The sequence below is a fragment of the Gymnodraco acuticeps genome, unplaced genomic scaffold, assembly GCF_902827175.1.
Source record: "Gymnodraco acuticeps unplaced genomic scaffold, fGymAcu1.1, whole genome shotgun sequence".
Taxonomy (NCBI): domain Eukaryota; kingdom Metazoa; phylum Chordata; class Actinopteri; order Perciformes; family Bathydraconidae; genus Gymnodraco; species Gymnodraco acuticeps.
This window is the reverse complement of record NW_022990023.1, coordinates 3,513,709-3,526,991: the sequence shown is the minus strand read 5'-3', so window position 1 is coordinate 3,526,991 and position 13,283 is coordinate 3,513,709. Positions and strand designations below refer to the sequence as shown.

General features: G+C 41.3%; 1 protein-coding gene across 1 annotated transcript in view; it reads right to left on the bottom strand.

Annotated features, from left to right (window-relative positions):
* Positions 1 to 13,283, bottom strand: part of LOC117545113 — a 111,517-nt gene that overhangs the window by 19,989 nt on the left and 78,245 nt on the right. The window contains exon 5 of the mRNA XM_034214796.1: positions 6,705 to 6,745. Within this exon, the coding sequence (XP_034070687.1) occupies positions 6,705 to 6,745 (41 nt within the window). The remainder of the gene's footprint in view (positions 1 to 6,704; positions 6,746 to 13,283) is intronic.

Sequence of the window (13,283 nt, the reverse complement as noted above, 5' to 3'; positions counted from 1 at the left end):
ACACACACACACACACACACACACACACACACACACACACACACACACACACACCACACACACACACACACACACACACACACACACACCACACACACACACACAACACACACACACACACACACACACACACACACACACACACACACACACACCACACACACACACACACACACACACACAACACACACACACAACACACAACCACACACACACACACACACACACACACAACACACACACACCCACACACACACACACACACCACACCACACAATCCATGGCAAGGATGCCTACCAAAAACAATGACTGTCTATTCTGCCCTCTCAGTACTTTGGCCAGCAGCATGCTCTTGGGAAGTTCTCAAACAACCCAACTTAACTGCAGCCAAGCCACATCAAATAAGCACACATACACACACACACACAAACACGGGCACACACACACACAAACATACTCACTCACAGAGAAAGAGGGATAAGTGCTGTTAATATTCACACAAATATACAGGCTTCAAATTTGCGAAACACACACTGAATCAGCAGTACGGGTACACACACAACCAACTTTGCTGTTGAGAGAATGTGTGTGCACACCAGATCAACTGTACAAATAGTCACACACTCAGACAGCCAGAGGCAGTCTCTTATGGCCGCTGAGTTAGCTCCTCTCCTACCACCATTACCACTATTGTAAATACCCCTCAATATGTATTTACACTGGGATTTCAAGACCCTGGAAAAAAAAAGTGAGGTAAAAAGAAAAAAAAGGCTGGAAAAATGAAGGAATGTGTTTTAGGTCTGTGAGAGAGCGGGAACCCTCGCTCTTTATTATCTTTCTGCTAGAGTTTGTCTTGGATTGTCTCCCTGAGGGATCAGATAGAACCGTGGTTTCCAAACTTTTTTCCTTGGAGACCACACACACCAAAAAAGAATGACAAATGATGTCCGAGACCTGTCCTGCCTATGATAAACCCAAAGTTAGGTTGACTCTTGAGCTATGGATCCATTCAACTATCCATCCATTTTCCACCTCCTATCTGGAGTCGGGACGCGATGGAAGCAGTTCCAGCAGAGGGCCCCAAACGTCCCTTTCCTTCGCAACAACAACCAGCTCTGACTGGGGGATTCTGAGGCGCTCCCAATCCAGCGTGGAGATAGAAACCCCTCCACCTGATCCTGGGTCTGCCTCTTGGTCTCCTCCCAGCTGGATGGGCCAGGAACATCTCCCTCGGGTGGCATCCTTACCAGGTGCCCGAACCACCTCAACTGGCTCCTTTCTACGCGAAAGAGAAATGGCTCTACTCCGAGTCCCTCCCCCCCCCACTCCCCAGGCGACTGAACTTCTCACCTTATCCCTAAGGGAGATAGCAGCCACCCTCAGGAGAAACCCATTTCGGCTGCTTGTGTACAACTCGCGATCTTGGTCTTTCCTTCATGACCCATCCTTCACCACCATAGGTGAGGGTAGGAACAAAGAAATATAGATATATAGATATATGTTTTGTTACTGATGAGTAATCAGTGCTTATACATTTTTCAGACATGTTGTTTCATTTATAAAATAGTTTTGCAAAAAAATAATGAAGACAAACTGACCTCAGGAGATTAGTGTATGTCCCATTTAGAAGAAAATAAAGAATTGTTTTATAGACAGAGTTTTGTGTAAATGATGATGCTAAGACTTTAAGTTAACATGTGCAAATCTAATTAAGACAACCTTAAAGAAGACTTGGTGGTGAAGCCTTGCACACCACCTGTGATCTTCAGCGCCCCCTACAGGGGGACGCAGACCTCGGGTTGGGAACCAATGAGGTAAAGTAACAAGACTGTATGTGTGCCTTTTTTCTGTCTCTGTATGTCCTATTCTCCTCTTCTTTCTTCTCTCTGTCTTTTTCCAACTGATGCCAGACACATCTTTGTTTCATGTTAATGCTCATTGGCTTGTGCATGTTTACATGTGGTCTGTAGATTATTTATAGCTCTTTGGTCGACTGGTTTCTTCTTCTTCTTCTTCTTCTTCTGCAGAGGAGCAGAGGAGAGAGCCTCCTCTGCTCCTCTGCTCTGAGAAATAACATGCTGTCTTTGATCAGCCCCATTCAGGACTTTGTGTACTGAACGCTGAATGAAATACATAAAACCTGTGATGTCGCCGTGAATTAAATGCTGCTGGGCTTTGGTTCTTGTGTCACCTGTAACCACGGCAACAAGCAGATACCGCTGGGAGGAAATGTCCTTCAACTGTGGGGGAATGTGGCGGTAAATCAGCAGCTGGCAGAGTGAAAAGAGCGTCTGGCGGTTATCTCAGCAAAAGAGCGCTGTTATATATTATCGGTTGATCACCTAAAGTTATTAAGTGAGACATCAGTGTCACTTCAAAGAAATCCTTCTCTGAAAAGAAAGACATTTCTAAGAAAACTGCTTTTTACAACCGTTAATGTAGCTTGTTGAAGATGTATCAATGAATGTCTCTTTGCAAAAAACTAAATAAATAAAAAGATGCAAATATATATATATCGATGAATGACAGGTGAAGGCTATAGAAAAGCCTTTTTTATTATAACAATTTGGTATGTAATAGATTTATTTTCTTCTCTCAAAATGTCCTTTTCAAGTGGTTTACATATTTAGCTAAGAAAGGCAAGTTTATTTATATTATTCAACACAAGGCAATTCAGTATCAGTTTAAGTGCTTTACAAAAATGAAAGACATTAAGAGCACTTAGAAACATATTATAAAATGATATCTAGAAACACTCATTTAAAAGAAAAGATAAAAAGCAAAGATAATAAAAGTTAAGATAGTTTAAGATATGAATATATCAATTAAAAGCAGCGGCAAAAAGAAAAGTCTTCAGCCTGGATTTAAAAGTAGTCAGAGTTGCAGCGGACCTGCAGGTTTCTGGGAGTTTGTTCCAGATATTTGGAGCATAATAACTGAACGCTGCTTCTCCATGTTTAGTTCTGACTCTGGGGACAGAAAGCTGACCAGTCCCTGAAGACCTGAGAGATCTGGATGGTTCATAATTTAGCAGGAGGTCAGAAATGTATCCTGGGCCTAAACCATTCAGTGCTTTATAAACCAGCAGCAGTATTTTGAAATCTATTCTTTGGCACACAGGAAGCCAGTGTAAAGACTTCAGAACTGGAGTGATGTGATCCACTTTCTTAGTGTTAGTGAGGACTCGAGCAGCGGCGTTCTGAATCAGCTGCAGCTTCCTAATAGATTTTTTAGTGAGACCTGTGAAGACACCATTGCAGTAGTCGAGTCTACTGAAGATAAAAGCATGGACAAGTTTTTCCAAATCCTGCTGTGACATTAGTCTTTTAATCCTAGATATATTCTTTAGGTGATAGTTGGCTGATTTAGTAACTGTTTTAATGTGACTGTTGAAACTCAGGTCAGAGTCCATGACTACACGTAGATTTCTGGCTTTATCTGTTGTTTTGAACATTGCAGACTGAAGCTCAGCGCTAACTTTTATACGTTCTGCCTTGGCTCCAAAGACCATTACCTCAGTTTTATCTTTGTTTAATTGGAGAAAGTTCTGACACATCCAGTCATTGATTTGTTCAATGCACTTACTCAGTGTTTGAATTGGAGCATTGTCTCCTGGTGAAATTGTTACGTAAATGTGTGTGTCATCTGCATAGCTATGGTAACTTATTTTGTTGTTCTTCATTATCTGAGCCAGTGGTAGCATGTAGATGTTAAAGAGAAGAGGCCCCAAGATGGAGCCTTGAGGTACCCCACATGTCATATTTGTCAACTCAGATGTGTATTTACCTATAGAAACAAAGTTGTTTCTGTCCTTTAAGTAGGATTCAAACCAATTTAGAACTGTTTCCGAAAGTCCCACCCAGTTTTCCAGTCGGTCTAGTAATATGTTGTGGTCAACAGTGTCAAACGCAGCACTGAGATCTAATAATACTAACACTGAAGTTCTGCCACTGTCTGTGTTTAAGTGGATGTCATTGAAGACCTTTACAAGAGCAGTCTCAGTGCTGTGGTTTGGACGAAAGCCTGACTGGAACACATCGAAACAGTTATTTAAATGCAAGAAATTACTCAACTGTTGAAAAACTACTTTTTCAATGATTTTACCTAGAAATGGGAGGTTTGATATGGGCCTGTAATTGTTCATTGCTGAAGCATCCAGATTATTCTGAGCGGTTTAATGAAAGAAAGGTATTTTTTATCTAATTGAACTGGCTTTGCAGGCCAACTTAAAAAAACGCTATATTTAACAGTATATCAAATAAACAACATTTACCATATGCCTGTGTGCTAAGCCAGAAGAAAGGGTCTTTAAATGCATTTAACTGTGGAACTGAGAGATAAAGCTGAACTACAATATGGTTTTACAAATATCCCCTCTAAGACACACGCACACACATACACACACACACACCTAAAGTACGTCACCCTCATATGCGAACAATTACATGGCCTGCTCCTGTGAATAAATTAGTCTAATCAAGTTCTCTCTTCCCTGACATCCGTGCCTAAATCCCCTTACTCCATGAACAACGCACAGCATCCCCCAGCCTGCAACACACCCACAGTGCCCCGTCCTCGCTTTATTCCGTCCTTCCTGTACAGTGTGCATCCAGCGTGAGTAGGAAAGTTAAGGTAAGAAAGTAAAGATGTTTTCTAAGCAAAACATTTCACGAGCACAAAACGCTGCACGAGTCGATGACATTTTCTGGTTGCAGTTGTGTTGCCCTACTTTTTGCAGGAAGCAACTGCGTGTGCACATATCATCATACGTGTGACCTTTTTAGTACACCGGGTACTAAGACGAGCGGAGGGGTTCTGAACCACCAGTGATTACCTGCTAACGCACATGCAGTAAAAACTGAGTTGCAGCAGTGCAAGTGGGACGAAATGAAGGCATGAATGATCATCCCCATCTGGAGGAACAATGAGCCTAAGATAAGCCATATTCCATGTGTAGGTAAGGAGAGGAGCAGCAAAAGCCCCTGACTCTGGGTCAAGACTAAGAGAGTTAATGAATGAGAGAAACCCAATCTATTCATTCACTTTGTGGGAAACCAGACAATATTAAGCTGTACTGAAATGCAGAAAATTACTGGACATAGGATCATTATTTGATATTTGATATTTAAGGTTATTGATACAAAATATAAAGGTTTAAAATGAATAATAATTTCACAGTTGAAGTCTGAGCGGATGGCAGAATAGGACCCAGAACAGACTGGAAGTGACTGTCAATAGGGTGAAGGAAGAGATAAAACAGATGGAATATCAAATGTCACATAGGTAAGCAACTTTTGTGTTATAAAATAAATACCATTTCGCTGTGACTTTCAGGTTAATCACTTTTATGAATGAAAATCAACGTGCTGTATGTGGCTTACTCTTTCCCAATGTCCTTACTCTATCTGTTCATTCTATGCTCATCTTTAACACTTATTCTGCTGCCAAAATGTGTGGTAAAGTATATCAAACACTCTTCTCTTCTCTCCTTGACTCCTCTTACTTGACATCCTGTAACGGCTATACTGGTTCTTGAATACATCCGCATGTCTCCTGGCAACAGATGTCTCCCATTCTGGCACACTGGGTGCTCACAGTGCCAGGCTATACATTACATCTATAATGTAGCACATGTCCCACAAAGTGTCGGTCCCACTGTCACTGACATACTGTAAGGACCAAAGAGAGCTCAGCCTTAAACACACAGCATACACTTTCACACAGGCAGACAGACACACTTATAGTGTATTTCATTTGAGTCAAGTGACATATTCTCAAATGTAGCCTGATTAAGTTTCTCCATTTATGTTTGTTAAAGATCCAAGTAAACTGGGATGTCTTAAGGACACAACATTTGACACACAAATGGTATACACACTCATACAATGCTCTGTTTAGATGACAAAGGCCTGTTGCTATGAAACACTGCGAGCATTGACAGTTAAAATGTGCAGCTGAAAGCAGTATTTTCCTCAAGATAACACTTCATCACAACAAACGCTGCTTGTGAAAAGATAAACAAATCAATGCTCTCCAGAGTAATTGGCTGAAGCTTCAATTCAAAGCAATAGTGTTGCTTTTAAAGGAAGACAGCTATTGGAAAATAGTCTCTTGATAAATTGGATAATTGTTCCAAAGTGAGGCATTGTTAAACGTCTTGGACTGAGATAAAGAGAGAACATCTCCATTTCAAGTTTCCACTCACAAAGCTAAAGTATTGATGCACAGATCATGCCGACTGTGCAGAGAGGGCTATGTTGTCAAGATAAGTATTGGTGACCATGGCTTTGGTTGCTGGGCAACTAAAATATACATTGTAATTAACTATGTGCCCATTGTCAACTGACAGTGATTTGCAGTGCAGCTCAGATGTTGGGTTGTTTTTTTTGTTTGTCTCAAACAGTGGTAACATTATTGTCCTTTTATTGGCCTCAGCATAGTAAAGTATAAAAAGGAATTACAAAAAGCACAAATGTGCAAATGAAATGGTAGCAGATTAGGAAACAGAGGCTTCGCAGTAAACGTTGATAAATCATACACTTTGGGGAAAAAGGCTAATTAAAAAAAGAATCCTCTGGTGCTGTTATGTTGATTTAGTAAGTTTACGCAAGTTATCAACCATTAAGATAAAGATTTAGTGGTTTACAATGCTCTCTCAGAGTGGAGGAGAGAAATGTACAGGAAAGTAATCAGACAGGACTTACTTCTTGGGCTGATTTTCTTTTCGGTCAGCAGAGCCGAGACTCTGGAAATAAGAGGAGAAAAACAGACATTACAATCACCATCAAAGTGGCTCTCCATCCTACTTTCTTATAGAGGACATACTGCAAAACCATGGGGTGGGTGAGAGCATTTTATACAGTACATGTGCATACAATATGCATGAGATATATATAATGCCAACAATTCCGATTGTATTTTGTGGTTTGGCTATCCTGAAACCAAAATGTAATACCCTCAATCAAAACATCAGCACGTTTAACAACCTAAAAACAATCACATTTCACCAACCCTAAAACAGGAATGTCCTACCTTCCACCTTAATTGGGTCATGACCTAGAATAATATCTCCCTCTAATCTGGACATCTACCTTCAAGGCAACACCAATCACATGATCAATGTCCCCCTGTGAGCGCTAAAATGTGGGTAATGGCTTTGTCTCTGGTGAAAAACAATTAGCTCCCCGGCTTCAACTACAAACACTATTCAGAGGATTTACTTTAGGCACGTTTTTAGACAATTGAATGTGAAATATAATCGTAAGAGAAGGCAAAAACAGCGAGTAGAGACAAATGTATAAGCCATTTCCTTCCCTGATGATGACGACAACTGAGAAACTGCAGGTGCTCAAATAATAACTTCCTGCCAGCTCCGCTTAGCAGGGGCCGTTTGAATACATCCCTCTGGCTTATTGGGCACACATGCACAGAACACACAGAAACACCACTGTGCGCGCACACACACACACACACACACACACACAGTATCCCCCTGCTGTCTGTTTCTACAGGCTATAGCCTTCTGCGCTGACACATGCTGAGACAGTAGCACACACACGAGACACACAGACCCTGGCCTTAGGCTGGAGACGTTTTTGGAGTTACTGTAAACTCTCTTGCTGTTTTCCATTTTTGGCAAACACACTTATTCAGGCTCCTAATATCAGGGGAGGTGGGCGGTTGTTTATACAGGCCACGTTTGAGCACAAGAAATAAAATACAAAAGTAAGAATAGTATGAGGACAATAGCTTAACACATTTCAAAAATATGCTTCTCCAATTCTAATTGTCCTTAAATATGCAGACGGATTGTGTGGGTTTTCAACTGTTTATTATTACGGTGAGGATAGAAATAAATAAGAGATGAATAGGTTGGTGAAGCAGTTTATATAATCCAATCAATCTGATGCATATTTAGTTATACTTTAGTTACAGTATAACCGTTTTTTTTCTTTCAGGAGCAACACAAAACCGCTGATTCGTTTTTTATTGAAAAGGACGCTGTGACACACAGGACTAATGAGATCCAGTAATGACGTCTCCCGCATAGACAGTAGAACACTGAGGTATGAATAATACAGTTAAACAGTTGTATCCTTATGATACAAAAAAATAATAGAGGAAAATGCATTTCCTCCATTTGAATATTAACTGAACATCAGAGAAAGCTGCTGTTCTGAGTGTGAGTTTGTGCTTTTATGTGAGCAGTGCAATGACATTTTGACGAGTAAGCAAGTCCTCTCCTCTGGCGTTTGGAGTGTGTGTGTGTGCTTTACGTGTGCAGTTCAGTTCAGTGACATTTTGACCAGCGATTGACTTTCCTGTGTGTTTAAGTCTGCGCCCCAGTTTCATCCTCCTGGCGGGGACAGGATAGGACAAACAGAGTGACTGACCTTTCACCTCCAGCCCCCCCCACAGTGCACTCAGGTAGTGTGCCACTCTGCCATGGCGACGAGGGAAGGTGGGTGTCCTTGATTTGAAAGACAGGTCAGTGGGGGGCTTTATTTTAAACCCACCTTCCAGGCTGAAGTAATGTCCGCCTCCGAGCATGAATAAGCCAGTTCATTTAGCTCATACAAGCAATTGCAGTATTGTGTTGATTATTTTAAAAGTGATTTCTGAAACCTCTTGTTGTATAAAATCTACTTTACAATGTTTTCCTCATGATTAAAGACATAAACGGGAATCATTTGGGAAAGTGTTTGATTTACAAAATGTGCAATATCTTAGAGAGCATGACATCCTAAAGGGTGGTTATAATTAGAGATGTCCCGATCCGATCACGTGATCGGGGATCGGAGCCGATCACGTGATTTTCAAAAGATCGGAATTGGGAGGAAAAAAATCGGGGATCGGGATTTGTTTTCGATAAAACATTTTTATTATTTTATTTAATGTTACAAAACAAAAATGACCATGTTCACGTCTTAAAGTCATCCTGAGGCCTTAGTTTGGGTTTAAAATGACACAACACCATGTATGTGTTGCTTCTGTTGGGCTTGTTTTCAGACCTGGTTGCTTATTCCTCTCAAATCTGGCAACAGAGTGGGCGCAGTGTCTAATAGTAGCAGTAAGCTAACAAGAAGCTACGTTCAGCTGGTGACTCGGGACAGAGAAAATGTCAGGAGTTTGGAAGTATTATAAAATTGAAAGCGAAGGCAGTGTAACAGCCAGACGCAATGTTTGCAAGGCGGAGGTTCCGCGTGGAGGAAAGAACAGAGCTACGTTCAACACGACCAATCTAACACGCCACCTGAGAAACAAACACCAACAACAACACGACGAGTACACAGCGGCCACTCAGGTAACGGCACTGAAACAACCGACACTTTCAGAGACTTTTAAAAGGAAAGACAAACTGCCCCAGAACAGTGAAAAGGCCAAACAAATAACAGCCAAGATAGCTGAATTCATCGCGTTGGATGACCAGCCGTTATCTGTTACCTTTTTTTCCTCTTAATGCATTGCATAAAGATCGGATCGGGAAAAATCGGTATCGGCAGATTGTCAAAATCAAATGATCGGAATCGGATCGGGAGCAAAAAAGGTGATCGGGACATCCCTAGTTATAATATATATTTAAAGAACCTATATTTATAAAGGTACACCTGGCTTGTTTGCATGTGTCTAGCAATGTAAAAATGAATGGCATCGCATATTTTCTTTCCCGTTTTTGTACACCAGCCTTTCACAGACTTGGCTCACGGTGTTCCTGCATCTTGCTGTTTACATCTCGTCACATCTGTCCACATGTATCCACAGAAATCACTCACAGCGTTACCAAAAAATACAGCAAAAATCTAATAATGACTTAAATCTCAGCTCGTACAAAAGCTTTCCCTCTCGGTGCATCTCTTACTACTCAGTCCTTAAATCCCCCTGAGCCAAACAAAGCACAGTTGCCAAGACAATGACAGCAGGTGACACCTGACAATTAAAAGAGCTACTCGTAACACCTCAGTCAATTATCCTAATGATAGTGGGGAAATATGGAAAACAATTAACTGTCTTTACACACCAAGTGTAAGTTGGATTGCAAATTGTGCAGTTGTAAACGACGAAAATCAATCAAAAAAAGACATATATATATTGAAGGGATACATAAGAATCAATTATACAGCTCAGAAATAATTCACTACATCGCAGTTACAAGTGTACGTTTACATATTTCTTAGTGTGTGTGTGTAAGCACGTGTCATTTTCTCAAAGCTGTGACATTTCCAAGACTATAAATGCTGTGTTTGTGCCAAAAGCATGAAAAGCATAATCTGCCTAACATGTGTTTCTTCAAATACTGACTCATGAGCAAACAGAAACACACACAGGCAGTAACACACACACCCAAACACCATCATATTTGCAGAATACCTTCACTCTGTGTCCATTCATTCCGGCACTCACACATACCTGTCGAGTCCAACCCAGTGAACCCAGCCGGGGAACGTTACTCCACTCTCCCTGTCTTCATTTTCTCTCCTGCTTTCAAAAGTCCTCTCTACGGTGTTCCAGCGGTGGCTCTAATTGCGCTTTACCTGTCCGACTCCAAATCACTGTTTCCACCCCCTCTCAACTCTCTCGGTTTTCCTCTCTTTCTGTCTAAAGCCGCCGGTCACACAAAGGTTTGTGAAGCTTTCTCCGATGGCGGCTGCTACCGCCACTGACTTGTTGTACTTTAATTGCGGTTGCTAGGCGATAAGCTTCTCCAATTCTGCACACAGTGAGAAGGGGCGGACAGGAAAGGAGGGGGGAGAAAGAGAGAGAATAGGTGGTGGTGGTGGTGGGGGGGTAGGAGGAAATGCTCATTATAGCCTGAAGAGAATGATCAGTGGGGAAAAGAGCAAGAAGTTGTGCAGATGAGAGACATGAATTGATGGATGGATGGATGGATGGATGGAGGGATGGATGGATGGATGGATGGATGGATGGATGGAGGGATGGATGGATGAATGGATGAATGAATGGATAGATGGAGGGATGGATGGAGGGATGGATGGATGAATGGATAGATGGAGGGATGGATGGATGAATGGATAGATGGAGGGATGGATGGATGAATGGATAGATGGAGGGATGGATGGATGAATGGATAGATGGAGGGATGGATGGATGAATGGATAGATGGAGGGATGGTATGGATGGATGATGGATAGATGGAGGGATGGATGGATGAATGGATAGATGGATGGATAGATGGAGGGATGGATGGATGGATGGATGGACCTTACTGTGGAACTCTGAGCAGCCCGGAGCACTTAAGCCGGAGCAACAACACACTTAGAGGATTTGTTATAATTCTCTAAATGGACAAGTATTTAGAGAATTTGTGTACTTATTGAAAGTCAGTTTTTCTGCTTGTGGGTCAAATACCACATTGGCTTTGCGCTCATTAAAAGCAGGAAAGAATTGTGACTACAGCGTAGTTTTCCCAAGTATGTTTGGAGGGACAAATCAAATCTAGTGTCAGCAGTAAATAAACAATGAGCTAATTATCAGTTTGAGCCCACAAGTGATGCTAGTTGTTGTTTTTAATGAATACAAGTGTTTTACGCTAACAAACCGCTCAAATCAGCTTTTGGGTGTGCAATGTAATGTATGTTATCAAGGATTCACTTTAAATGGAATATTACGGCATTGCTATGGTTGTTAAATTGAAAAAAGGTTTTATTGCATTTATAAAAACTGAGCAACTCCATTTTCTTTGATTAGGCGAATAGCAGTAAATCATCAGCGTACAGTTGTTGATAACAAAAATGGATATAAGAACAAGAGTACAATTCCTCAATATTTAAATATTTAGTAATGCTTCTCGCAAGAACTACAAGTTTACTGCTCAGAGAGTGGATAAGAATACTTTGATCAACAGAATCTGACAGCTCCTATTACTGTAAACTTGGTGAACCGGGGTGTTTCCCACAGAACAGCTGACTCACATGGGACTTATTGACCTGTGATATTAACAAAACAAGCCCTTTACATAAGACTCTGACGAGGCACTGCAACACAGAAATGGTGTCATCTTAAGTGCGTCATAGCTCTTATATTAACAGTATTTTTTATTTTAATATAAAGGATCTGTACATTGTATATGCTCATTCACACTGGAAGAGTGACTGAAATGGTGGCGTCTCTTAATAAAGTAAAGCAAACTTAACTAAAGGTTTTTTGGTCTGATAGATTGTAGTTTTGTTCCTTTAGTTTTGTCCTATGACAGCACACTTGCATAACGTTTTAATTCATCTGACATATGAATATGTTATTTTGTGTGAGTGGAATCCTGTTACTGTATTGTATCTTGGTTGGTGTATCTGGTATTAATTCAGTTAGGTAATAGGTTCAACTGATTTTGCTGAATATAATCTGTTTCCAGTTTAGGTATTGTATTAAATAGAGGTATTGTATTTTTGCAGAGTGTCTGGTGTCAGGCGATGACTTTCAAAGAGCTTCAACAATGCGGGCAGCTGGAGCACTATGTGAGCATCGGTTCAAAAAGGACCTAAAGATACATTTAAACCAGCCTCCAGACAGCGCTGGGTATAATCGTGGCACAAATCATGCTTCTCCTACAGCAACGTCTAACCCTCAGAATTGTAGCTCTGTTGAATGTCAATACAATTTCATTTAGTCATGAAATCTGCATTGTGCTCCGTGGCTGGCAACTGAAGTGTGGTTTCTGCTGTGGGTGAGTGCATGTATGAAAGATGTTAATTGTGTGTATGTTGTTGGCCTGACGTATTATGATTCACTTTATGTTTTCAGTGTCTGGCTGTGGGCACACACAGATCTCTGCCACCTCATTGTCCGGTGGGTGAGCTCTGAGCAGAGTGGTATAGGGAACATTACTCATAGTTGGTGGAAATGTCAAGCAATGCTGGCATAGCTATAAGGATATACAGGAAACACTGTCATACTTTCTTTTTTTATCCCAACTACTTATGTCCATCCATTCGCTCCACTCACACTGGCTGAGCCCAGAGGAGATGCGAGCACCCAGCATGCACCACTCAGGTACCACAGCAGGTTGTCTCTACACCTGTCAGTCACAGGGAGCTTTTCTCATTATAACTCCTAATACCCAATACATCCAAATGCACATCCGCACACACCACTCATTCTCATTCATGCACACACAAATTAACAACTCCCTTGAAGGGCTCTCAATGGGTTCCCGTTGGCCTTTCAGTGAATCCTTCTTATAGAGGCCCCTGGGAGGAGAGTGTGACATCTGGCTTCAGGATACACACCGTGCACTTTCAACAACAGGAACAATGCACTTATGCTCACTC